The sequence below is a fragment of the Aedes aegypti genome, chromosome 3, assembly GCF_002204515.2.
Source record: "Aedes aegypti strain LVP_AGWG chromosome 3, AaegL5.0 Primary Assembly, whole genome shotgun sequence".
NCBI classification, from domain to species: Eukaryota; Metazoa; Arthropoda; class Insecta; order Diptera; family Culicidae; genus Aedes; species Aedes aegypti.
The window spans coordinates 69,955,548-69,983,489 of NC_035109.1; the positions used below are offsets into that span (position 1 = coordinate 69,955,548).

The 27,942-nt window shown below is 35.4% G+C and overlaps 1 protein-coding gene across 9 annotated transcripts; it reads right to left on the minus strand.

Moving 5' to 3' along the window:
* Positions 1 to 50: 50 nt before the first annotated feature.
* On the minus strand, positions 51 to 27,942 carry LOC5568792. 9 transcript variants are annotated; one of them, XM_021849181.1, is made up of 4 exons: positions 27,813 to 27,942; positions 16,100 to 16,477; positions 633 to 1,247; positions 51 to 576 (listed from the first exon to the last, which is right to left on the minus strand). In XM_021849181.1, the coding sequence occupies exons 3-4, from the start codon at positions 1,245 to 1,247 to the stop codon at positions 388 to 390; spliced, it is 804 nt and encodes a 267-aa protein (XP_021704873.1). In that variant the 5' UTR covers positions 16,100 to 16,477; positions 27,813 to 27,942; the 3' UTR covers positions 51 to 387. The 9 variants fall into 9 exon arrangements, with proteins under 9 accessions (XP_021704873.1, XP_021704874.1, XP_021704877.1 ...); XM_021849182.1 differs by having other exon boundaries at positions 27,808 to 27,942; XM_021849185.1 differs by lacking the exons at positions 16,100 to 16,477; positions 27,813 to 27,942 and adding an exon at positions 27,627 to 27,793 and having other exon boundaries at positions 633 to 791; positions 963 to 1,247.

The following is a 27,942-nucleotide window of genomic DNA, read 5'->3' on the forward strand; positions in this document are numbered from 1 at the left end:
GCATAAAACCCAAACTACGTGGATGTAATTGAAGAAAGAAAACAATCCAATTAGGAACCGGACGTTAATTTATATCTATTTAGGTAAAAATGGTTTTCTATTACAGTTTTGTTCTGTTGCTCATACATGTTTTTGCATATACAATCTTTGGCTAGCATACTCGTTTGCGTATCTCGATAGCGGATTCTGACCGAAGATTAGTCGCACCACCTCGATAATGGTAACTGCTTTCGTTATAAACGCTTATCATAAAACAACTATCTTTCTCCTGATTGAAAAAGCACTGCAACGCTATCTAATAACTCCCACTGCAATGCATCGATTAGGTAGAATCAATTGTCTAACACATGCAGAATTTTACCGATTCGTGGTAATCGGTTTCACGCTTCACGTAACCGGAGTGCCTTCCTCTATCGGTGTATCGAACAGAATTTGATACGGCCACTCACGATGAATAACAGGCCCAATGTCGCCGTTCAGTATCGTTATCAGTTCATCCAAATAGCGGACGTCGTCAAGGTCATCGGAGAGTTTCTTGGTATCCGCCAAAAGGCGATTGGTGGTTGCCTCCAGTGACTGAAAAGAAATCACAATTATTTTTGAAATTTATACTAGCTGTTAAGGTCCCTTACCAAAATATCGTTATGCACCTCAACCGATTTATACATGAGCGAGTGGATGTTGGTGTCCAACTTGCCAATCTCCTCTATTTTATCGGAAATGTCCTCAATCATACTGGACGTCGTAGAACTATAACTAGTTTGCCCGGAAAAACTGCCCGAATCGTAACCACCCGCATTTTTCCGTCGATAATTGTGTAGTTGAAACGAGTTCAAGATGTTGGATTCCAGCAGACCGAAGCTTTGGTATCGCTCGTTCCGTCGATCTAGGCTGGATTTACTGCGATGTCCGCAACGGTTGTCGTTGTTCGGCCGAAGGTGAAAGATATGATGGCTGTGGTTGTGGTCGCTTTCCACTTCGCGACACTCACTATTGTGCTCTGAGGTCTGTGAACAACTGTCGGCGTATACCTCATCGTCGCTGGACACTCCGGAGTCGGCACGTAACCGTTCCCGGGAGTTCGACTTGGACTTCGGCTGGTGAAAGGGAGATGTTCGTAGCAGCCCGCAACAGCAGTCCACGTTCAGGTTCAGAGTGTTGATATCTGTCCGCTCAAGTTCTTCGTACAAGGTGAGAGCGTTTTCTTCGTCCACCGATAGGGTTATCTCTAGTTTTGGGTGTTCCATCTGAGGCGAAAGAAAGTGAAGCAAAGACTAAATTATATATGAGTGGAAAAAATTGATGTGAATTCGTTTTATTCAATTTTGAATCCCTCTTGACGTAATCGCTTATCGTACTTATCGATTTCAATATTTTATTTTTAAAGGGGGTAAAGTGCGCCAGAAAATAACGTTAAAATGTTTTTTTTCTTTTGGGATTTCGTCACATGAATTAACTTACAAATACTGAAAAGAGTAGTCAAATTCATTAAGCCAAATCATTGAATCTGGGTGAAAGCTAAATGTATAAGTCATCGAGTCGGAATGCGTCATTTAAATTATATTCTACAATAAAAAATATGTTTTTGATTCCATGTGTGCAAGAATATACATTGATAGAAAAGACTACATATGGTCAAAATATTAAATAATCGCATTTTACCCCAAAGTCAAAGAGTGGGATAGATAAGAATTGATTTTTTTTTCGACTTACGTAAAGTTGTCGTTTTATTTCTTGGAAATGTATTTCTGGCTCTTCAGTGCATTTCAGTTATTCCCAGAAAAGGTAATACCTTGACAAATCTATAGAGAATTCATAAGAAGAGTAAGTTTGCTGAATTCTCTTACGTCTTTTGCGTACCATTTTTGATACCTTTGAATTTGTATGATTTTTTACCTACCACTGAATAAACATTTCTCTTGGATCAGTAAAAAGTTTTTCGCTACGGGAGCGCTAGAGGCGCCACAGTAGTTAAAAAGAAACGGCCAAATTCTAAGTGGAAAATACTATAGAATAAATTCTTGGAGGTATGCTCAGAAGAATTTCTGAACGTTTTTTTTACGAATTCTTACAATTCCTTACTTTTTGGAATTTAAGAGAAGTTTCTAAAGAAATCCTTGGAAAGATTTTTGCATGGAACAATTCATGGAAGCATTCCAGAACAAATATCAGGAGGTGTTGAACAAAACACATTTTTGTGATAACTGCAAGCATTGTGGCAAAATAGTTAGATGAAAATGATTTTGGGTAGATTTTCTGGAAGCATTCAAGAGGAATTTAATATTACGAAACATCGAAAAATTCTTGGGTCATTGGAGCATTTATAAGACAAATACTTGGAGGAATTCTTAGTGAAATTTTTGGAGTAGTTTCTGAAGGGATCTCATTTACACCAAACTTGACTATGCTTCCAATGTGCACTAATTTTAATTGTAAAAAAATGATGCACTTTCTTGACAAATTTAGGAACTGGATAAGTTTGGGAGGAATTTCCAGAGATATACCTGGAGGGATTTATAGATGAATACCTAGGACATATTCCTTGGCTAAAACTTCGAAGAGTTTTACAATAAATTTATTGTATGATAATTATTTATTTCTCTTCCTAACATCGGCAGCAATTTATAGACATTTATGACGGTTTTCGTGAAATATTCTTCTTCTAATATTTGAAAGTAGTACCGTAAAGCAGTACATTCCAAAAACAATCGAAACTCAGAGAAGTAACGAGTATTCGCCATACAATCTTTCCAAAGATACCTCCAAAAATTATGCAAGGAACTCTTATAGGGATTCCTCTAGTAATAAACAAGCACAATAAAGTGACATAATTAAAGCAATATATGCGTATATGATGACCCATAATAATAAAGCTACAAAAATCCTAAGTCCTAAACTACGCCCTCTAAATTTGTTCATTTGGACTCCCAGAAACTACTATGAAATTCATCATATTTTTGGGGGTCTGAACGAGCTTGACGAATGTATGAAAAGAAAAAAAAAATCGACCGAATAACGATTACTATTACGTTTTTGATTATAGGTGAAGATTGTCCTATAAATAGAGAAGAGACTGAAACAACCCAATCCGGTCGCTCACGGGGAGGAATTTGGGGGGAGGGTGTAACATAAGATTTTAACCATATAAAATAGGGCCACCCTTACGCGCATAGATTAAGGTGGAGAAAAACGTTGAGTGTGGTAAAAGATTCTTATAGAGATTTCTAGTTTTTTTCTGGTTTCAGAAGTGAAAATGACATTTTTTTTGGTGTTCCATTGCATGGAACCTAGCGCTAGCATGGAACATTTTTTATTCGAGTTTTATAATAGGGTGTGATTAGCCATATCGTAAAGATGCTTTTAGGTGTATTGGTTCTTGCATAAATGATTGGAAAGCAGTTTTGACCCATAGCGAGGTTTGATTCAGCGGAGCAAAAGTTCGTGCCACATGTAAATTGTTCAAAATCTAAATATTGTCTTTAAATTTGACGAAATGTGTCTGATTGCATAAACAAAGTCTTCTTCTTTCTGGCGTTACATCCCAACTGGGACAAAGCCTGCTTCTCAGATTAGTGTTCTTATGAGCACTTCCACAGTTATTAACTGAGAGCTTTCTTTGCCAATTGACCATTTTTGCATGTGTATATCGTGTGGCAGGTACGAAGAACGGAGTGAAGTGAGATGGAACGCCGTGGAACGGAACGCAGAATCAAAACAAAACAGTGAAAGGGGTAACCAGAAACACGTTTCTAGGGTGATCAGATGTTCAAATTAAAAATGAACCCCGATGGTTTGCATGAGGTACCGTTCAAATTAGCGGGGGTGCACGGTAATTATTTTTCTGTTGCTATTTTGGGCTATAATTCAATTTACCCCGTTTTGAGCAAATTTAGGATCAATATTAAAAGTGTATTTTTATGTGAACTTAAATCACATAAATCTGGCTGGTACAAGATGTTCCTTTCACAAATTTATCGATGTTTTGTAAAATTATCAATCTTCCCGGGAAACGGAACATAAAATGATCATTTCCAGGATTTCGGAAAATTCTTAAAAACATTACAACGAAGCAAATTTGACAGATTTTAAAAACATGTTCGTATTTCGTGTATATTATATTTTACACCCGTAATTTTGTTAAGTTATTCCACTTTTATGTATGTATAAGATGTCGCAAAAAGGCCTTCTACGTACAAAAGTGGAGGCGATGTACGTGCATATATTCTTTTATTAGATGCGAAATTACCTTACCTCCATTTCACTTTGATCAGATTAGATGAAAACTGTAAACTGTGAGAGATATGTAATAAATTTACTTCGGATAATCAATAAAAAAAAACGAATGAAAAACATTTCAAGAGATTTGTCAGATTTCTCGACATCGAATGATTCTTCTACTCATCCATCAATAGAAATTTATAAATATTACTTAATTCGATGCATTTGATTTTGATTTTTGACCATTTACCATATTTAGATGGGTGGTCAGAAATTGCAACAGTTTCTGTGAAGACAGAGCGTACCATGTGTTGAAAAGCAATAAATCAGAATCCGATAGATGTTTATGGTAGTTCTATAGTGTGTGTATGGAATGTCCTTGAACCCGCTTATTGAATCAGTATATTTTGGTCGGTACTCAAGATTTTCACTTGATTCACTCTGACGCATATTTCAATATATCTGGTCTTCAATGCCATGACCCTGCCAAACCTTAATTTTCAAGCTATCGTAATGCCACTGATTTTGGGCTTGACGATTTGGATTATTGAAGAATTTACGATACTGGTGTCGAAGGGTCTTGATAAACTGTTTATCTTGGAGATATGTACGCATGCAAGCATTGAATGATTGTTATTTTCCTAGAAATTGTTCAGTCAGAGTGAACCAACGATGGTCTTCAGTTCAGTCAGAGTGGACCAAGTACACAAAGTCCATCAAAAAATCGTTCTACCAGAGGTTCGGATTATGATTTTTTAAATAATTATCGCTTCACATTTTATTGCTTGAAAGTAACACAAAGATGTGTATAAATATTGAACCAAAATTTTAACGAGTTAAAAAATTACAAAGCGTTACGCTATGGTCTACTCTGACTTAATGCCGACCATATTATGTGATGAAAAACGGAATACAATGCGAGTGTATAAATTTTCGAACGAACTAATCTGTGATCGTTTGCGACTAAATATATGATAACAAAATCTTGATTTGACAGCTGTACTTTGTACACTGAAAATAATCCACATGTTCGATCCATATTCTTTTCAACGTGAATCTGTCATTTCAAATGGCAAGGTGAAATAACGTGTAAAATTTGTAATTCTGTTGGTTCGATAGCAAAGGCTTTTACATACAATTTCAATGTGTTTTCCAATTGCGGTCACTAGTAAAACTAGTTTTTGGTCACAGCCTTGGCAGCCTCCCGAGGTGAATAATTGAAAAAAATGTTGAATAATTCAATCGCTAGTATTTCGCTTATGTTTTCAATTAATTGAAATCTGTTAGTACTAACAGCAAAAACACAATCATTCTGTTGCGATACATATAAAAAAGTTCAATTTTATGCCGCCTTTACCGAGCAAAAAGTCAAAACCCCATAAACCGGATCGTGTTACCACTGTGCTCGAGTCTTTTCGCATTCGGGTTTGAATAAACGTTGGGAAGAAGAAGGAGAGCCGTGACATTTTTGGTTTTGAACGTTCATAGATTGCTTTGGATTTTGATGGTCGTATAGAAACATGTCAATGTAGAAGTGGTAAATGTTTGCTACAGTACATTTCCCATCCCTGCATATAATCTTTATTGTAAAACATATCATCAGAAAGATATCTAGAGGAATTCGCAATTAGGGCCTATCTGACAAATCAATAACAATGAGAAAATAATTAATGAAATACTCATGTGCAATTTTAAATCCCAATTGGAGAAAATATACTCAAACTTTAAACTTTTCTCTTTGAAACATATTTCATAAACCTAGTTTTAAAATCCTCATCAATACCACACACATTTCCTACAATTCCCCTGGCTATTTTGACTCAAAAAATCTTTAAAGGTTTTGCCTAAAACGTACTCGAGAATGCCAGTATCGCCCAATGTTATGAGCCTGTAATCAATATTATTTTCAGTGTCGCCTCTTACTTTTGCGCCGTGTTTACATTCTGGTTTCAATTAAGCCCGCCATGTACGCCTTGTTTATTTTTTGTTTGCAGTGTCGCCGTTTACTGTCGCCGTGTTTTGATTTCGATTTCAGATGCGCCCATCACTTTGATTAACAAAAACACAGGCGTAATCAATAAGGTGTGTGGTTTTGCATGAGGTGACGTTTCGTCTTCTACAAATTTGCGTTTTTCGAAAAGTTAAATTATCGATAGGGGAAAAGTTCAAGTGCAGTGAATAGACAATCAAGCTACAATTTCAACGCTATAGTTTCTTAAATTGTGTACATTTTGTCAGTTTCGCCTAGTTCGCGAATCTTTCTAGATATGCATTTTATTAATAACGACCGTGCACCCCGTGCACTTCAGTTTGGTGTCCGACCATTTGTCCGAATGCTGTTTGGCCGAATACCATCTGGGCTAACGGTGTGCTGACAAAACTTTCCGTTTAGATTTCCCAAGACTGTGAAGGCTATGAAATCACAGCTAATTATTTGTATATCAATGATGATTTCTTCTTCTTCATGTATAAGCTGTTCTTTGAAATTATTTTTTTAATATCATTACAAATGGATGCTAACTGTAGTTTATTATTAGGAACAATAGAGATTCGCGGCCAAATTCTTAAAATTTCGCGTGTCCTCAAGTGATAAATTCATAATTTTGCGGTTTTGTCGCGGTATTTCGGGTCATATTTTAACCAAAAATACAAATTTTCAGTGAAAATATCCTTTATTTGTACAAATTTTGCGGAATTTTTAATAAATATAGTTTTTAGTTTACAAATTCAGATGATGTTCAGGATCGCAGTAGCCAACGTGCGCGAAAGGATGTGTTGATATCTGATCTGTCACGTTTTTATCGTCTCCGCAAATTATTAGATCCAGCTGGTGAAATGGCTGTTTTTGAAAAAAGTGTTTAGAGTGGAAATAAAACGTTTTATTCTTCACGCGTTCTGCGTTAGTGCTCCAGGCAGGATTTGAGTTTTGGCTTCGTGTCATCTTCACCAGGAAAATCGTTTTTTTTGCGTCGTCGCGTTGCTGCAGTTTTTTCTCGTTCAAGTTTGCACGCGTTCTAAGTGCAATAGAGTTCTGGTTTTCGCGTCGTCGCACAGTGCGTTGCTCCATAGACAAAAATCAAATTTCAAGTTATTTTATCTGGCGATAATAAGTATCCACAAGTGTTTATAAATAGCATCCGTTATTGAAACAAGTATTTCTAAACTATACAAAACATCAAAACTACTACAACAAGCGTCGAACGTGACAGTTGTCTGAGTAGCAGAAAAACTAAATTTGGCGCATGTTTTCAGCAATCCTTTCAACTAGCACGGGGACTGTTGAAACCAATCTATCCAACCAAAATCTAAAAGAGGACATGGCTGAAGGTTGGTAAAGTATGTTTGATGTGATTAGAACACAAATTTTTACTTTGAATATGAGAAATCAGCTCGTTGAGTTGGCTATAAAACCAAAATACTAACATGTAACTTAGATTATCGATTCAAAAAAAGTTCCACCGAGTTCCACTCTAAATCACGTACAGACATGTTTCTTAGAGTGTCCTCTAAGAGGTCTGAAAGATACAGCTGCAACTCCCTGCAATTCTTCGAGATTTTTGAGTATTTTTAGGTATACTCCTTAACCAGCACAAGCTCGAAAATGAGTTGTTTGTGATATAAAATCCGAATATCTTGCCACATTATTTGATTTCGGCTATTCCTGACATGACACCAGAGCAAATCTATATTTTTAATGTGGTTTCCAAAATTTCATTCAAATTTTATATAAAAACGGAAAAATTGAAAAAAAAATCGATTTTTTTGCATGAAGGCGTATAAGCCACTTTTGCAGCTACGAGTGAGAAGATACATGTTTTGTAAATAACATCTTACATCATTACGAAAAATAAAAGTACAAATTTCAAGAGTTTTCTTGGAAAATAATGAATATGGCGCTTGGGACAGTTTTACGATTATGCGTATATTATATGCCATTTATGCAAATTGTAGCTCTTTTGACCAGAAACAACTTTCCCTTCTATACCAGGGTGCTCAAATGGCTTGATCTACCAGTTTTGATTTTTGTCCCGCATATCCATACATTCAACGCACTGTGCGTCGGAGTGATTTTTTTGCTTTTCTGAAAAGAACATGCTGGTCAACGCGGTTATGCAAAGTCTTATACGAAAGTAGCAAGCCAGAAAGACGTCCATGTTAAAACTAAACGGTTGTAAAATATTTGATGGAACTTCGACTTTAAGATGATCATCCCTCGATAAAATTTTTGGTGTCTACCCGACTAAGGGTACATAACAAAATTATATCAGCATATGTTATTATATTATAAGTTTTTTGAACATATGTTGTTACAAACTTGATGCAGGATGTTGTTAAAATAACTAAAATTATAACAAAAAGTGTATGAATAGTAACATAACAAAATGTGTTTTAATTCTATCAAAAACATATCAAACCAAGTTATAATGTTTGATACAAAGTATTAAAATTATAATACTGTTCGATATACGATAATATTGTATATTATTGAAATGAAGTTATAAAGTTGTTAAAAATGAACAAAAAAATATCTTAAAGGGAAATAAAAACATTATGTTATATTTCTGTTTTATTATGTTCTATGGATGACGGAGCCTAACAAAATTATATCATTATATGATATGCATATCATATTCTAATAAAATTTTATTATATTTTTGTCACAAGCCTCTAGTCGGGTACTATGTAGAAATATTACAACTATAAATACTTTAAACAAAAATCATCCAGTCTTAATCAATTTCAATGATATTCATCGCAATTTTTTATTTTACTTCAAATTCGTTTCAAATACCCCATATCTAATCCCATAATCATAATTCCATATAAAATAGTGCCGTCACCACTTTTTTGGCAACCAAATCATGGTCTTCATCACCTCTGTATTGTAGCTCATTGGTGTAAATGAGCGGGGTGCAAATTAAAAAAAAAAAACGTTCAGATTAAATGTGGTCATACCAACGGGGCCACCCGGTATTTGATTGCAAAAAAAAACAACACATAAACATCAAAATATAACTAGTGAGGACATTGATTGGTATGTATGAAAAGCAAATTGTGCGATGGGTTTTATCTGACTCGTTGATTATGATGGTTTTATCTGACTAAAGATGGTATTTTTTTTGTTGAAGAGAAACTTCTCGGGAAATGCGGGTGTCCCGGGAAACAGATAATAATCTTTTTTTCAGAATTTTTTGACTAAAAATGGATACATATTTTGGCACAAGTCTGTTTAGTATAAGTTGTAGGCACAATCTTGAAGGTCCACTGTGTGGTATTTATTTCTTTTCAACTTGTCTGCATTTGGAGCGCTATTATAATGCCTATATGCTTTTATGATGCTGATTTGGCACCAATTATTCTCGCTCATTGTTAGTTGGGACCATATGCTCATGCCACGTTATCGTGCTTACTGGTTAGATGGGTATTGGTGTCGTACGTCAATTCGGCGTTATTTAGAAGCATTGCACTTTGACAAGTATATTTAGAATATCAAGGTTACATTGAAATAACTCCTCCAATTTTCTGCTAAACAAATAATGGGTTAAAGATGTAACAATCATTGATAAAAACTTCAGTGCGCATCGTACCTTCGTGCTGTGCGTACACGAATTCTCTCTGCTCTTGGAAGTTTTCTTAAAAACTACCTAAAGCAATAAATCAGTACTTTTCAGTGCTACATAAACAGTACTTTTCAGTGCTAAAATTAAAAACGGTACTTTTCAGTGCTACTAAAACAGTACTTTTCAGTACTATTTTTCTACTATTGATCCCTTTACGATCCTTGTTTGGACCCGTGCCTTCGATTTTTCGTTGGACCCGTTGGCGAAAGCTAGCGGTGGTAATCCTTCTTGGACACCGTCTTGGGAAAAAACCTTTCGAAGGTCACGTCTTCTTTCGTTTATTAACTAAACATGGTATCAACAACTAACAAAAGGAAGGGTGAATCTCTGAATTCACTACTTCCTTCCAAAAAAGTGGGTTTTAAAACTGTCACTACACGTGGCAAAAATGGAAGAAAGGACGCTTCCCCGGAATGCGAAGTTTCTTCCAAGGGTGAAATGAATAATTGTATCGAAATGAGCAATCAGTTCGATGCTCTAGACAAATTTTCCGAACACCAAATCGAAGCAGCCTCTAGCCCAGGCTCTTTGATTCAAGTGAAGAAGCAAAGAGTGCCGCCTATCGTGGTCAGTTGTTCCGAATTTGCGGGATTTAGGCGGGAGATCTTGAACTCCATTAGGGGAATCAAGGTTTCCTTCCAAATCGCAAAGAAAGGAGACTGTCGCGTTTTGCCAGAAACTCTTAAAGATCGTGAACTTCTTCTCAGACATCTTGAAGAGAAGAAGCACAAATTTTTTACTTATGACGACAAAACTGAACGTTTGTTCAAAGTCGTCTTGAAAGGTCTCTCAAGTGACTATAAGTCACCTGAAGAGATCAAAAATGAAATAAATGATTTACTTGGATTTTCCCCAGTCCAAGTAATCATTATGAAAAAGAGAACCCAATCTGGCATTGTTCGGAAAGGGCTTTCACAAGAATATTATTTAGTTCACTTTAACAAAAAAGAACTAAATAATATCAAAGCTTTAGAAAAAGCTAAACTTATGTTCGATGTCCGTGTGACATGGGAACATTTCCAGAAACCTGGAGGAAATTACCAGAACCCCACTCAGTGCCGTCGGTGCCAAAAGTGGGGTCATGGTACAAAAAATTGTCGCATGGATGCTAAATGCATGATTTGCGGAGGTTCTTCTCACGCTAAGGACGTCTGTCCAGTGAAGGAAGATACCTCCAAATTCATATGCTGTAATTGCGGGGCTAACCATAAGTCCAATTTTTGGAATTGTCCTTCACGCAAAAGGGTCATTGAGGCTCGTGCCAGGCAGATGAAAGATAATATCCGTTACGATAACGGTCGTTTCCGGAATTTGCCTGGTAGAGTATCGAACAATGCTCATTTTTCAGTTAACGATCGCTTGATCATGAATCATACCCATCAGGAAGATCATAATCATGCTCATTCACAAACTAATTTTAATCCATCGGGTAGCCGTTCGAATCTTTCAATTTCGAATGTATCTACCCACGGTAAATCCTTTGCCGATATCGTAGCAGGAAATTTGAACTCCTCCCCTGTTCGATCCATGGGTACCCAATCTACTTGTTTCAAATCAAATGGAAAAAACCCTACCGTCACAGGTAATTCCGCTTCTTCGTCTACCGGAAATTCTAATGGGAAATCACATGACATGTCAGCCTCTGATTTTAATTTTCTAACTGAACAATTGAATCTAATGATTGATGCAATGTTCAAAGCCACCACTATGACTGAAGCAGTCCAAGTAGGTGTAAAATTTACAAATCAAATTGTTATTGGATTACGTTTTTCTAATGCATCCAAATAATAATTTAAATATTTTAAATTGGAATGCTCGTTCTCTGAATGGTAAAGAGGACGAGCTGTTTAATTTTCTTACGGTTAATAACGTGCATATAGCAGTTATTACCGAAACGTATTTAAAACCTGGATCTAAACTCAAAAAAGATCCTAACTTTTTTTGTTTATCGTAATGATCGACTTGATGGGGCATGCGGGGGAGTTGCAATCATCATTCATAGGCGTATAAAACATCAACTGTTTTCATCATTTGAAACTAAAGTTTTTGAAACTTTAGGTGTTTCTGTTGAAACACAGTTTGGTAAATATACTTTCATAGCTGCCTATTTGCCTTTTCAATGCTCTGGACAGCAAGTTAATTTGCTCCAAACTGACTTGCGTAAATTGACTCGCAATAAGTCAAAATTTTTTGTCATTGGTGACTTTAATGCCAAACATCGGTCATGGAATAATTCTCAAAGTAATTCCAACGGCAGAATTTTATTTGATGAGTGCTCTTCAGGATATTTCTCAATTCAATACCCTGATAGCCCTACATGTTTTTCCTCTTCTAGAAATCCGTCTACGATTGATTTGGTCTTAACCGACTCTAGTCATCTTTGTAGCCAATTAGTTACTCATGCTGATTTTGATTCTGATCATGTCCCTGTTACATTTCAAATATCCCAAGAAGCGATTCTCAATCCTATCAGCTCCACTTTCAATTATTTACGAGCCGACTGGAATATATATGAAACGTATGTTGACTCTAATCTTGATGTTAACATTTCTTTAGAAACTAAACTTGATATTGACAATGTTCTTGAAACTTTAACAAATTCCATTGTTGAAGCCAGAAGCATTGCAATTCCAAAATGTGAAGTAAAATTTGAATCCGTGATTATAGACGATGATCTTAAACTCTTGATCCGTCTTAAAAACGTGAGGAGAAGGCAATTTCAACGCACTCGCGATCCTGCTATGAAAATTATATGGCAGAATTTGCAGAAAGAAATCAAAAAGCGTTTTGCTCAATTAAGAAACAAAAATTTTGAAAATAAAATTTCTCAATTGGACCCTGGCTCTAAGCCCTTTTGGAAATTATCTAAAATCTTGAAAAAACCTCAGAAGCCCATACCGGCATTGAAAGAGGAAAACAAATTATTACTAACTAATTGCGAAAAAGCTCAAAAACTTGCTATGCAGTTTGAAAGTGCGCATAATTTTAATTTAGGGCTTACTAGTCCAATTGAAAATGAAGTTACTCAGGAGTTCGAAAATATTCTCAATCAAGAGAACGTTTTCGAAAATGCCTGGGAGACTGATTTGGATGAAGTGAGAACTATTATTAAAAAATTCAAAAATATGAAAGCTCCTGGCGATGATGGAATTTTCTACATCCTCATCAAGAAACTTCCAGAAAGTAGCTTATCATTTCTAGTTGATATATTTAACAAATGTTTTCAATTAGCATATTTTCCTGACAAATGGAAAAATGCTAAGGTTGTTCCAATTTTAAAACCAGACAAAAATCCTGCAGAAGCTTCTAGCTATCGTCCAATCAGTTTGCTTTCCTCCATCAGTAAACTTTTTGAAAAGGTTATTTTGAACAGAATGATGGCCCACATCAACGAAAATTCAATTTTTGCCAATGAACAGTTCGGATTCCGCCATGGACATTCGACCACTCATCAACTTTTACGTGTAACAAATTTGATCCGTTCCAACAAATCTGAAGGCTACTCTACTGGTCTTGCTCTTCTAGACATAGAAAAAGCATTCGACAGTGTTTGGCATGAAGGTTTGATTGTAAAATTGAAAAACTTTAATTTTCCACCATACATTGTTAGAATAATTCAAAGTTATCTGTCAAATCGTACACTTCAGGTTAATTATCAGAACTCCAGATCTGAAAGACTTCCTGTGAGAGCTGGTGTTCCCCAAGGCAGCATTTTGGGACCAATATTATACAATATTTTCACATCTGACTTACCTGAGTTACCTCAGGGATGTCAAAAATCTTTGTTTGCGGATGACACAGGCCTCTCCGCCAAAGGTCGAAGCCTGCGTGTCATCTGTAGTCGATTGCAAAAAAGTTTGGATATTTTTTCTTCATACTTGCAAAAATGGAAGATTTCTCCTAATGCTTCCAAAACTCAACTAATAATATTCCCACATAAACCAAAAGCTCTTTATTTGAAACCTTCAAGTAGGCATGTTGTCACGATGAGAGGGGTTCCAATAAATTGGTCAGATGAAGTTAAGTATCTAGGGCTCATGCTTGATAAGAATTTAACTTTCAAAAATCACATTGAGGGCATTCAAGCCAAATGTAATAAATATGTAAAATGTCTTTATCCCCTTATTAATAGAAAATCAAAACTTTGTCTTAAGAACAAGCTTTTGATATTCAAACAAATTTTCAGGCCAGCCATGTTGTATGCTGTACCAATATGGACTAGCTGTTGTAATACCAGAAAGAAAGCTCTGCAGAGAATTCAAAATAAAATTTTGAAAATGATTCTGAGGCTTCCTCCCTGGTATAGTACCAATGAGTTACATAGAATATCCAATGTTGAAACATTGGAACAAATGTCAAATAAAATAATAAATAATTTCAGGCAAAAATCGTTACAATCTTCTATTGCCACGATTAATGCGTTATATGTTTAGGTTAAGTTAGGTTAAGTATATTTAAAGCGTTTTTTTTTCTCTTATAAGCAGGTGAAATCAACTCACCTGTAACAAATCTGAACTGCTACGGCAAATGAAATGTTATATGTTGTTAACAAAATGTTAATAAAATCTTAAATTTGTTTTACCAAATTAGGATGATAGTGTTGTCTAATAACACAGAACACCTAGATATAAGAAATGAATGTAATGTTTGGAATGATACTAATAAAGAAATTAAAAAAAAAAAAAAAAAAAAATTGATAAAAACTTAGTCATGTAAACTAGTTTTATCATAGTGCAATCATACATCAGATTGTACCTTCAATGCGGTTCAAATTTCTTAAAAATTTTCAAATCCGGTCTCTCATATCGTCTTTACTACCCTTATGATAAAAATAGTGTTATGTTAAATTTTTAGATTTTTTTTGTGGTAATTTCTTTTTCTCCTTGGCATAACCGTCCTCACTGGGACAGAGCCTGCTTCTCAGCTTAGTGTTCTTACAAGCACTTCCACAGTTATGAATCTAAGAGCTTTTTTTGCCAAGTTGCCATTTTCCGCATTCGTACATCATGTGGCAGGTACGATGATACTCTATGCCCAAGGAAGTCAAGGACATTTGCATTACGAAAAGATCCTGGACCGACCGGGAATTGAACCCAGATATTTTCAGCATGGCTTTGCTTTGTAGCCGCGGAATCAAACCGCTCGGATAGGGAAGGTTGTGATTTCAAGGGGCCCAAACACAATATAGGTTATATGCAAACTAATATGTTAAAATTATGAAAATTGTTCCAAACACGTTGATGCTGCAATGTAAGTATAAAGCTCAAAAGGGATTTCTCGATTACTTTTTCAAATCGACGTAAGTAACTTCCAGACGGTTTTGAGAAAATTAATTCAGAAGAATCACAACCTGTCTTCTAAAACTGTTTTAAAATGAATCATCTTTTTGACATTTTTTCACCGTATACATTGCTTAAATTTTGCATACAAACAGCTCGCGATCAAAAACTAGGGAGTTCCTATGATTTCTCACAAAAATTTTATGACAAAATGATAAGCCGTTTTATTGAGTTACTTGCGACGTTTTTCTATCAGTGTAAAATCGACTGAAGTAATGTTTTGTTTTGATTCGTGGTTAAGTCACTTTGTCTCTCCATACAGCGGGGCGGCGAAAGTAGTGGTTAGGTTGCGAAAGGTGAAAATCTTACTTTAGTCGTTTTGTAAATCCGGAAATTAAACGTTCTAAAAGCTAAAAAACGAGCTGGTTCAGAACAAAACGTGTAGAATTTCGTCTGTGAAACACATAGAATCGATAAAGTAAGTTTGTATACTTTTTTCACTTGAGTCTATATGAATAAGTTTTCGAGATTTGATTCTTCAGCAAATTCCTCCATGAACTTTTGAAGAATGCGTTTTCGCTACGAGGTGATACGTAGCGAAAACGCATTCTTCAAAAGTTCGTGGAGGAAGTTGCTGAAGAATCCAATCCCCTTTGAGCTGATTTTGTTTGCGATTATTGCAAAAGTTTTCTGGAATAGAAGGAGCCCTATGGAGCTAAATAAATCAAATGTACTTACATTATAGTATAAGGTGTACGGAATATTTTTTTTAAATTTTCTCCATCGTTATTTCCATATGAACCTATATTGTCATTGGGTCACATTCAAATCACCACCGAAAAAGCTAAAAATTTCACAGAACACTATTTTTATCATCAGGATGGTATAAAAATAAGGATGATTGAATTTTCAAACTTTTTATTGCAACCACTTTATTGTCCCATGTATGGTAATACATGTAATTATGAGTATTTAAATTACCTCAATATATCATCCACGTTGCCGCTGGGTATCAAATACTGCAGTTCCAGCCCAGGAAATTTATTTCTTCCTCTTATTTTTATTTTGCACTTCCATAATTTGTTCCTTTAATTATCAACAATTGCTATCGCACCATCCTGCTTGTGTCCGCGGTTGTTTTCGATTTGCTCATATTGTAGCAGGTATGGCAAATTTGTTCAATGTCCATAATTTTCACAACATATTTTATTTTCATTGGACACTGAGCGTTAATTTTCGCTGAATTGTTTTATTATTCACATGGATGTTGCTGCATATGTTTCTTGCTCATGGGCAATTACTTCGATGTAAACTTTCCGCTTTTGTGTGGGAGGTTTGCTACGTAAATGCTCGAAACAACTGAGAAGCAAAATTAGTAAATAAGTGTAGTCACCTAACTTGCCAGCTAAGACATAACACAGTGGTCTCACAAACATTCATGCCACAATGTTGGACAGTACTTGGGTTTACTTTCGCTATTTTGTGTTCACATCCAAGCGTAAGAATTCGCCGAAGTTTTATTCAGATCCACCGTATCACAGACTAGCTCTTTCACTATATCGCGTTTAGATGTTCTTCACGTGCAATATCTGTCTACTATTTTCCCCGTTCGGTGAGATGCAGTAGCAGCCGGGATTATATGATTTGTCGCTGATTAAGTTTCACAAGTCAGCATTGCAATCAGTAGCACTTGTTCTTCCCACAGTTCGCCACTTATCCACCCAATCGCCCCTGTAGTGCACAGCGTACAGTTCTGTTCCACTTGTTCAACGCTTCGGTGACCGTGAAATCGCTCGCGTCATCCCAATCAGTTCGCCTCCGTAAAGCGATTCCGCATCGTTTAACACAACGTAATTCACACCTGATTCATCATCACTTCGATATTGGCACTTGACTATCCGGGTCGATGATTGCGTCGGAAATGCTTATGCTAAAAACCTAATCGAACCAACATCACAACCAAATAGATCCAATACTTCGCAGTTTTTGTCGTTCACGATAGCGACGCCAAACACACACTGTGCGAACGATTCTCTACTGTGCAATTTGGAGAATATTTACGTCAATGTGAGAGCTGTCTCGAATTGGGACTGGGGCTTGGCTGACGCTGTCAGCTGTCCGCGAAAAAACACCCAAGCAATTTTCGTTCCACGGTACTGAAATGAACATCAGACCGTATGGATATTGGATATATCACGCGAAAGTTGAACGCATTTTAGCTTCTGCCTGCCGGTATGTTTCGGTAACATCCACTTGAGGGCTGGGCTGCCATGCCGCGTGAGATCATCGACTCGACTTATGTATAGATAAAGAAATGGTAATTTGGAGGGTACCCGCATGTGCTAGCTGTGAGCTGCCAATACGGTCTACGGTTGCAAGATACATATATGAGCGCGGGTGGATAGGTGATCCGTAGAGAGTCGAGAAATAACTCTGCCTTCGTTGAAATTCCCATGAACACACAAATATCTTTCAACAATCATGATAGACAATACCTTTGCTCAATGAATTCTTTTGGAAATTCCTTTAAATTCTCCTAGAATTCCTCCTGGTATATCTCTAACCTTTTTTTTTCAGAGATTTCTACAGAAATGTCTTTAGTATATTTCCAGGGGTTTCACCTTAAATTCCTACAATGATGCTTGCTGAATTATTCAAGAAATTTTTCTTGCGATATTTTAGCGAATCCTCCAGAGATACTTTCAGGAAATTTTCCGCTATTCCTCTAAAAATTCCTTTAGTGATTTCTCCAGGTGTTTCTCAAGGGATTTTTACACTTGCACCTCTTGAAATTTCTTCGTCAGGATATTTCTCCTATAATCCTCCAAAATATCCTCATTGAATTTTTATTGGCATTCTTTCAACTTTTTTTCGAAAACTCCTTCAGGGATTCCTGGAAAGAATTTCAAATGCTTCTTTATAAGTTCATTTTTTTTTATTTCCAGGCATTCATCTAAGTTTTATCTAGTTATTATAACAGGGATTCTTCCAGGAATCACTACTGATTTTTTTTTTTCAGGAGGGCCTAAAGATGTCAGAGATAACCCTCCAGGGATTCGTACATAGATTCCTTTAAAAGTTCCTCCAGGGTTTCTGTTAGGAATTCTTTTCGAGAACAACTCTTTCCAATATTCTTTTAGGAATTGTAGCAGAAGTTTCTCCTTATAAGATATCTCTTGTTATTTTTTCTGCGATTTTTTCTAGGAATTTCTAGGAATTTCACATGTTTTTTTCATTATAGTTAATTTTTAACTCTTGGTTGAAATGTTTGCATTACGATGCACCTCACGAATGTAAACTAATGCAAAACAAACATTACATACTAGCGAATAGGCTCGGTGCGAGTAAGTTCGCACCCGCTTACTCGGGAGAACATATCAAAAGAATCAGCAAAAAGTTCACAAACATTTACTCGCGAGCAGCCGGACAGTGTGTGATTTATTGTGGTTTTGACAGACAAATCAATTATATATCCACCAAATCGACAGTAAACTACCTGTTTGTAGTCAAAAGCCCTTGAAAACCAGAAAACTTGATGGGGGAACTTTGATTTCAAAAGCGCAGTTGACTCTGAATAGCTCTGAACACGCTCACGAAGCTTCGTTCACTCGCGAGCACAACAAATGCGAGTAAATCAGCACTTTGATGCTCGCGAGCATTTGGTTCTGTTTTTGTTCCGGTTCAGTAGACAGGTTCACTACCTTATATCACTGCTCTTGACGAGGTCGTCACACATTTTTTTCAGTTCTTCCTCTTGAAAAATCTATAAGAATTTCTTCAGAGATTTCAAAAAAACTTAGCAAAAGGTTTCGGAGGAATCCTTGATATAAGAAATCCTAGAATCGCTGAAGGTATTCTCAAATTCTTGCAGGAATTCTTTGAGGGATTCCTTAAAAGCTCCTAGAAAATTTACAGAAGTTCCTGGAGAATTCCTAATTGAATTCCTTGTTTGCTTTCTGTAGGAGTTCTTGAAAAAAAAAGCAATTCGGATAAGAATTTACTGAAGTCAATGTCTGTAGGATAGGAGTTTTTCTGTAGGATTTTTTAAACAAATCCCTGGAGATAATTTTATCAAATTGCTTGGAATGAGTTTTAGACCAATCGATAGAAATTGGAAAAATCCTAGAAATCATTTGAAGAAAATCCTGGAATGAAATGATGATAAATATTAAAGAAAAATATAAATCTTAAAACGTTCTAAAGAGGAATCGCCCTCACTGTAATTTTTGAAAGATAAATTTTTATCTAGCATGAGCCATATATACTTAACTTCAAAATATACATCAACGTATATTTTTTAATTTCGACAACGTGTACCGTAAAATGGGGTGTTAAGGACACGTGGGGTTTTAAGGCATTGAACTTCTCAATCAAGTTCGACAAATCACAGAAACGTTTAAAGTCCATATATAAGTCATCTGAAATGCTCGATTTGTTCGGAGGATTGAGAACTGCATTATGTAATAGGAACGGTCTATTAATATGAAGTATTGTGGTTTCTAGAAATTGAAATCGCTTCAAAATTTTTTTGTTCGAATTTTATGGGCTAAATACATTTATCTACAAAACCATGAAATATATTTGAGAAAAATTCTCGAGTAACGTTGAAGATAAGGAAATTTAATTGAGATCATAGCACAGACAAAACAATCTTAAAATTATAACTGGGTTTCGATTTTTAGGAACTTTTATTGAAAAACTCTCGTTTTAAAAATAAGTGGGGTGTTAAGGAATTATCCATTCTAACTTTTCTAAGTTACTAAACTCATCAGATTTATACCGTAATCTAAATTTCAATATAGTTTTGGGTTGTTCCGTGAAGTTGCCCTGCAATGTAAAGTTAAGGGATCTATTTCGTTAGCTACTAAATATCACCAAAAATGACTTATCTCAAAATTTGGTAAACTTGGTAGGGAAATGTAGATAAAAACTGATTAATGTGAAAATGGGGTTTTCATGATAATATTTTCAAAAGTTGTTCCATCACATTGGTGAAAAGTTCGCGAATAGGAATGGTGATCTTATGTGAGATGGTTTAGAAGCTATTGATTCTTTTAACCTTTCGGTCGTCGCGCGAATTTTTGTAACGCGAGTAGTCGCGCGTTGTACTTTGTACAACATCCTTGGTTTTGCGAATATCCCAGGAGTCTGACCACTTAGAAAGATGACGTCTTTGGCAAAATTGTTCAGTAGCCTCAGGGCTATTATTATTACAGCCAAGAAATTCGGAATTTTGCCACTAGGCGGCGTTAGTGAGCATGAAACTTTTGTTTCTTAGATCTCATGATCTTGACCACTTAGAAAGATGACGTCTTCGGCAAAGTTGTTCGGTAAGTCAATGACTATCATTCTTTGAGCCAGTTGATTCAAAATGTTGCCACTAGGCGGCATAGTGAGCATAAAACATTTGTTTCGCAAATATCTCAGGAGACTGATCACTTAGAAAGATTTTTTTTTCGGCAGAGTTGTTCAGTACCGTAAAATGGGGTGTTAAGGACTCGTGGGGTTTTAAGGGATTGAACTTCTCCATCAGGTTTGGCAAGGCACAAAAATGTCAAAAATCGATATATCAGTCATCTAAAATGCTTGATTTGTTCGGAGGATTGTGAGCTGCATTATGTGATAGGGAAGGTCTGTTAAAATTAAGCATTGTGGAGTCTAGATATTGAAAACGATTAAAAAGATTTTGTTCGAATTTTATAGGCAAAATACATTTAACTGCAAAGCTATGAAACACTATTAAGAAAAATATGTGAGTAACTTAGAACATAAGTATATTTCATTGAGATCACAAGACAGGCAAAAACTTTTGAAAATTTTATCCAGATTTCGACTTTTAATAAGGTACAGTGGGGGAAGTGTATCAGTGGGGTAAGTGGATCATACGTCAATATTAAGCATAAATACTTGAATGTGTTGAATGTTTTCGCACCATTGCTTTGTTTTAGGTTATATTCTTACGTCCACACTAATACTATTGCAAAAATGGTACTACACGTACACTAACACAAGCAAACTTGTTAGCTGCAAAAATGAATTAATTTCAAAATTGTTTTCCGTCAATCAAAAATCCATTGTATCTCTGTCTAAAATCGAATTCTATTAGTTTTTTCGACACATGGTGAGCATTTCAGTTCTAATTGAATGAATCACAATGAAAAATATGTGATTTTTATAAATAAATACAGATATATTGTACATGGTACACTTACCCCTACTTTTTAATAGGGTGGGGTAAGTGGATCAAGTATTATTATCATTTATTGGCAGACTGCTTACGAGAATTTTAATAAGTTTCAATATTCGCAAATGTTATTTTCCTTTATTTTTTTCATTCCCTGCTTAAATTTGTCAAATTGACCATAGAGAATTTGAATTAATCCACCTAAACGTTTTTTTAACCTTTCTGGTGTAAAAAATAAATAAAATAAAATAATGATAATTTCAAAACTCACACGAAACTTTTCGTGGTTTATCTAAGCTGAGTTGCAAAAGAGCAAAATATACTAATTCTCCAATTGAAAATATATTATCGTACCTTATTTGACCATATAAATTATTCTAGACAGATGATACAAACATATTCATAAATAGAATAAAAGATTTCAGTTTGTTATTCAAAAATAAATGTAAATAATATTTTCAAACTACAAGTGTTCATCGAAAACATTGTTAGGAATAACCCTACAATGCTTCTGTATAACTTATGTGTATAAATGGATGAATTTTCTCCAGATTATTCTAGTTACAATATTTTTTGTTATGCGAATTAGTGTAAACTAATGTAAATAATCTTTTTTTTAATATATTTAGATATAATAAAAATACTTTTTAATTTTAAAGTATTAAAATGTACCATTACTAGCACTAATAATAAGAACGAGAGTAATATCATCCTTAATATACATAATTACATCACATTTGCATTGAGAACAGATGTTTTTCTATTGGTGATCCACTTACCCCACCATGATGGAGCAAGTGGATCATTTGGCGCAAATTTTTAAGTCTTTCATACTCAATACATAACAATCAGAAAAATTGAAATAATCGATGATTTGAAGTATATTAGTCCCTAATTTGTTATCCACAGAAAACAGTTTGAATTACAAAACTGAGCTAAAATCATTTTGTCGCTTTGAAAATCACGTTGGTTAATACAGGCCAACGGAACCAGTTTCGGCCAGAGATTTAACTTCGGTTCCTAAATTGGCCAATCGCATTAATTTCTCATTAGAGTGGCCAAATTAGGAGTGCCCTGGTCAAATTAGGTGTATGGGAGTTAACATTATAAGGAGAATGAATTTTTTTTCTTATGTTTTGAATCATTTTGGACGTATAAATGAATGTAGCTCCATCATGGGAATGTGATCTACTCAATGCGAAAGGTTTCATCCTGATTGGCTATGTAAAACGGTGTATAATCCACTATGGCTAAAATTGGAATATGACCAAAACCGGTGCTTCTACCCTATAGAGTTATTTTTCTTCTTCAGTATTTTTTCGACCATGCCACTGGGTGTTGCATGCAAATACTTGTATGTTTAGTGAAGTGTTTTATTTACAGGGCAAATTTGCCATTTCCCCTTTTAAAACTAAAAGCTTGTTGAAATTATTCGTATATTATAGATTATTTATGCAGATGCTCTGCATAGCTTATAGTATTGGTAATCTGCAAATATATATAGGCTATGATCCTGTTGCATTTAAGTATAAAAATCATTTCAAGAAAATTTTACGATGTACTGATAGTTTCCAAATAAGATCAATAACTATGAAAGATTTAGCAGTTAAAATAAAACGGTTTATCTTTGCAGGAGTTCCAAGTTCAATAATATTGATGTTCTAACTGATTATGGTTGAACATAACTTATGAAATTGAATTAAAGCATCAAAGTTATTGAACTAAAATGTTTTGTTGTTGGAAAAATTTAGTTTTATTTACCAAACTCAAATTCTATAACACCCCATTTTGAATTTCCATCAAAAATAACACATTTTCATGATTATCTCAGAAATCTGTCATAGAATCCTCATAATTGTATTTGGCTTTTGATATACACGTCGAAAGAATGGTAGGGATGTCCTTTGTTCAATTATTGACATACTAGAAGTTGCTTGAAATTCGTGTCGAATTTTTTTTCATCCCTTAACACCCCATATTACGGTACATTTAGGCGTATTATGCAGATTTGCAAAGTTTAATTTTGCAATAAAATTATGATATACACGAGTTGTAAGAATTTTGACATCATTTTCAGATTCATGAGACCCAAATTTAGTAGATAGGGAAATTTTACTTTCTAAAATATGCTTTATTATATAGTAATGAATTTCGCCCCAATGTGTCATTTTCAATTTTTTATTTTAAAACTAATTTTATGAAATGTTAAACTTTATTTCATGAAAAATCGATTACATAAACTAATAGAGATCAATGAAGTACTGATTTTACCGAAATAAATTTTACAAGTTTTGAATTCCAAAGATAATCATGACAAAAAGTTGTGAAAAAGTGATCAATTTGCCCCCGGATTACGGTACCCTGAACGAATATAAAGTTGAATCATTGTTGAGAAGAAGCAAATTTGATATATCCCAGCAAATTGTGTATTTTTCTGAAATGCACGAACACATTTCGTTCAATGCACTAAAGCTCTAGCTCTTTCTACGAATTATTCGTACGTTGCGTATAAATTTTCGTTCTCAATACGAAACAAACGAATTTCGATTACGAAATGTTTAGTACATTATAACAATCAATGTTTGTTTTGATTTGGAGCTTGAATTTTATTACGAAGCATAAATTTTACGAAACTGATTCGTTGCAGAAAACAACGAATAATTTCGTAGTTCAAGCGAACGATTTCGTAATTTAAAACAGTATATATTTTCAGTGTAATGGAGTTCAAGATCTCCTGCCTCCTCCAAATTCTGAACAACTGACTATGATTGGTGGTACTCTTTGTTTTCTCACTTGAGCCTTGGCTGCTTCGGTTTGATGTTCGGAAAATTTGTCTAAAGCATCGAGCTGATTGCTCATTCGATGCAAACCATTTCATCCTTTGAAGAAAGCGTGCATTTCGCAGAAACGTCCTTTCTTCTTAGTGAAAGTTTTATAACCCACTGTTTTGGAGGAAAGTTGTGAGTTCAGTAATTCACCCTAACTTTTGTTCGTGGTTGCAACCATGTTCAGTGAATAAACGAAAGAAGAAGAGACCTTCTAAGAGGTTTTTTTCTCAAGGCGGTATCCAAGAAGGATTACCTTTACTAGCTTTTGCTAGCGGCAGCAAATAAAAATTGAAGACATGCGTCTAAACAAGGTTCGAAAAGGTTTCAAAAGTTAAAAAAAAAAAATAGCACTGAAAAGTACAGTGGTTTTTTCGTTTTTTCGTTTCGTAGGCGAAGACAGTACTTTACAATTTTTGATTCGACAAAACATCATATTTTGACAACTACCGAAAAGCTAAACATTACATATAATTTGCAATTGGATTAGATGGACAAATTGATGTGAAGATTTGCGAAAAAGTTACAAATCGAATTCAGGTTAACTTCTGCGTTCATGAGTCCTCTCATGGCGTAGTGGTTAACGCGCCCCAACTAGAGATCGGGGAGTCGTGAGTTCGATTCTCACTGAGAAGACGTGTAACTTTTTCGCAAATCTTCACATCAATTTGTCCATCTAATCCAATTGCAAATTATATGTAATGTTTAGCTTTTCGGTAGTTGTTAAACTTCCACTCGGCTGGTTGGCCGTAAACCACGATTCATAATTAAAACAAGTATCATATTTTGGCCTAAATCAAATTAATCACGTAAACAACCAGCAAAATTTTTACTTAGACCTCTTATTTACAAATTGCACTGAAGATTTCTGTGTGTATACATCATTATCACCAAAAATGAAGTATTTCACACAGCAATTGAATACTCAATATTCATAAATAAAACTTCTCTCCCCAGCGACTGTGAGTACGAGGAAGTGCCGGAATACAATAAAGCAAATTACAAAGAAGCCAAACGTAGACTATGTACAATAAATTGGCAACATATTATAAGTATTGAAGGGAATGTCGACACCGAAGTAGTCAAATTCCATTCAATTATTCAACAAATAATTAATGAAACTGTGTTAACAAGAAGAAAAAAAAGTATACAAAATAACAAATTACCGGTGTGGTTTAGCCCACAACTGAAAAACCTAGAGAACAAGAAACAGAAAGCGCATAAATTATACAAAAAAGAGAATACTGCCACGAACTTACAAAATTATCATGACATATTTAACTCAGACATCAACTCCGCACATGAAGAATATAATCGTAAGGTCGAATCCGAAGTCAAATCATGCCCTAAAAACTTTTTTAATTATGTAAACACAAAATTAAAAAGTAGCAATTTCCCTTCGCGAATGCATTTTGATGGAAACGTAGGTGAAAACTCTTCCGACATATGCAACCGTTTTGCAGATTTCTTCCAAGAAGTGTATACCACCTACTCTAAAGAAGACCGCGACCGCAATTTCTTTTCTTTTTTCTCATAAATTTCTAATAGTATATCTAATGAAAAACTATCACAACAAGAAATCTTATCGGCACTAAAAAACCTGGACGCATCAAAGGGAGCAGGACCAGATGGCATTGCACCCGTGTTCTTCAAAAATCTCTCAGAAGAACTTACCCTTCCCTTAGAACGCCTTTTCAACATGTCTATAAATAATGGAAATTCCCAGAAGCTTGGAAATCCTCATATTTGGTGCCTGTTTTCAAGTCATATCTATCAGATCGGAAACAAATAGTGCGCTTTCAAAATAAATTCTCAGCACCCATTTCTGTAACCTCTGTAGTTCCCCAAGGTTCTCATTTAGGCCCACTTCTTTTTATTTTGTATGTAAACGACATTTCCTTTTACTTAGAAAAATAAAATTTCTTATATATGCAGACGACATGAAGCTCTTCATGAAAGTAAGTAATTCTAGCGAAGCAAAAGAATTCCAGAATGACCTTAACTTATTCTTCACTTGGTGCAAAAAAGTCTACTCCAACTCAATATCAAAAAATGTAATTCGATAGCATTTAGTCGAAAATATGTAACACCTCCAAATGCAGTATTTTTAGGAAATCAAGTAGTTCAGAAGTGTAAAATTGTAAGGGATTTGGACGTAATCCTAGACTCTAATTCACTTTTGTAGAACATATAATTTCATAACAAACAAAGCAAACAGCATGCTTGGCTTCATTAAGAGGTTAAGTAACAATTTTCAAGACCCATATACTATTAAACTATTGTATATTACATATGTAAGACCAATTCTGGAATTTTGTCACCTAGTATGGAACCAGTATCATGTCGTACACGAAGAACGCATAGAATCAGTACAGAAGCAATTCCTTTTATGCGCCTTTCGGAAATTGAATTGGACTGTACTGCCACTTCCGTCGTATGAAGCACGCTGCATGCTCATCAACTTGGAAACACTTAAGTAACGCCGGGAATTCGCAATGATTCTCTTTATAAACAACATTATTTCGAACCGTGTAGACTCTGCTGCACTTCTTTCTCAACTAAACTTCTACACACCCTCTCGGCATTTAAGAACAAGAAAATTATTTTCACAAAAATCATGCAGGTTTATTGCTTCAGCTAGTTTTAAAAACTTCCGAGAGCAGAAAGATTTTGTGTACGCACAGCACGAGGGTATGATGCGCGATGCTTCCTTTCCGTTTTCTTCATAGCCAATGAGTTACAACAATAGTCTGTCCTGAAAGGCATAAGTCGATCATTTTTAGATTCTGGGTTGAATTGCCTTAAAATGCATTGAGAAACATCAGATTTAGACATTTCTCAAATGTTCTTCCTGAATATTCGAAGATGCAATTGACATTTGTCCGTGCACTAAATTTATAAGTTTTATGTGCTATTTATATTTCACCTAATCCACCCGAAGCTGAACTGTCTATACTACTTCACCAATCATTGAGCGCATTTCGTATGTATCCGTTTCGATACTTCCTTTGCGTCGTGGTCAAGCATTGTGGGTGGTAGGGCTGTTCAAAACCCACCAACAAAACACAATCAACCAAATTTATGTATCGAAATGTATTCATTTCAGCAAACCAACCATCAAGCCGCTTAGGTGATTAATTTCATCCAAATGCAAAGTTCTTTCACGCACCGGCACCCCCAATCACCGAACGCTTCATTTTCCCATGCATTCCACACTTCGTTTTCCCATCACTACATGCGCACAGAGTTTTCCCTCCACACTAAGGTGGCCCATTTTTATAAGGTAAAATAAACTTGTAAAAATCGTAAGTTACACTTTGGTCAATTTTCTTCATACAAACTTAAAACTTGTGTAGCCCCCCTTAGAGTTGATGGAATCCGCCTCAATTTCGCAGTGGCTTTTTGTGGTCCAAATGACCAATTTTTGTAGATGTAACTTAGTATTATTGTAGTTTGATCATTATGGGTCCCCTATTCCACACGTTTGGCTTGCACGCACGTCTGATTTGATCATTATCGTAGTTATTCAAAGTGGCACTCTAGCTTCCATCGATCGATCGTCATGTTTGATTGCACTTTTCTCTTCAGGTTTGATCCACACTGAACCATCATGAATGCATAATGCATCGACGTGGTATCCAATAACTGACGGAGGAGATCTTCGGTTTCGATTAGGCTACCGTACGGGTTTCTGATGGGTGGAATTTCTCCACTTTTGAGCTGCGCTACGTTAGTGCAACCGAATCAATCCCGATCGAGTAATGATGGTATGCTGATGACGATAAATACGACGATGACGACGGCGACGGAGAACG

What these genes read in the sequence shown, in the direction of transcription:
- LOC5568792 (XM_001658107.2), bottom strand. An exon ending in AGGTGCATAACGATATTTTG is followed by an intron (nt 577 to 632) that starts GTAAGGGACCTT and finishes ATTTCTTTTCAG; the next exon opens with TCACTGGAGGCAACCACCAA.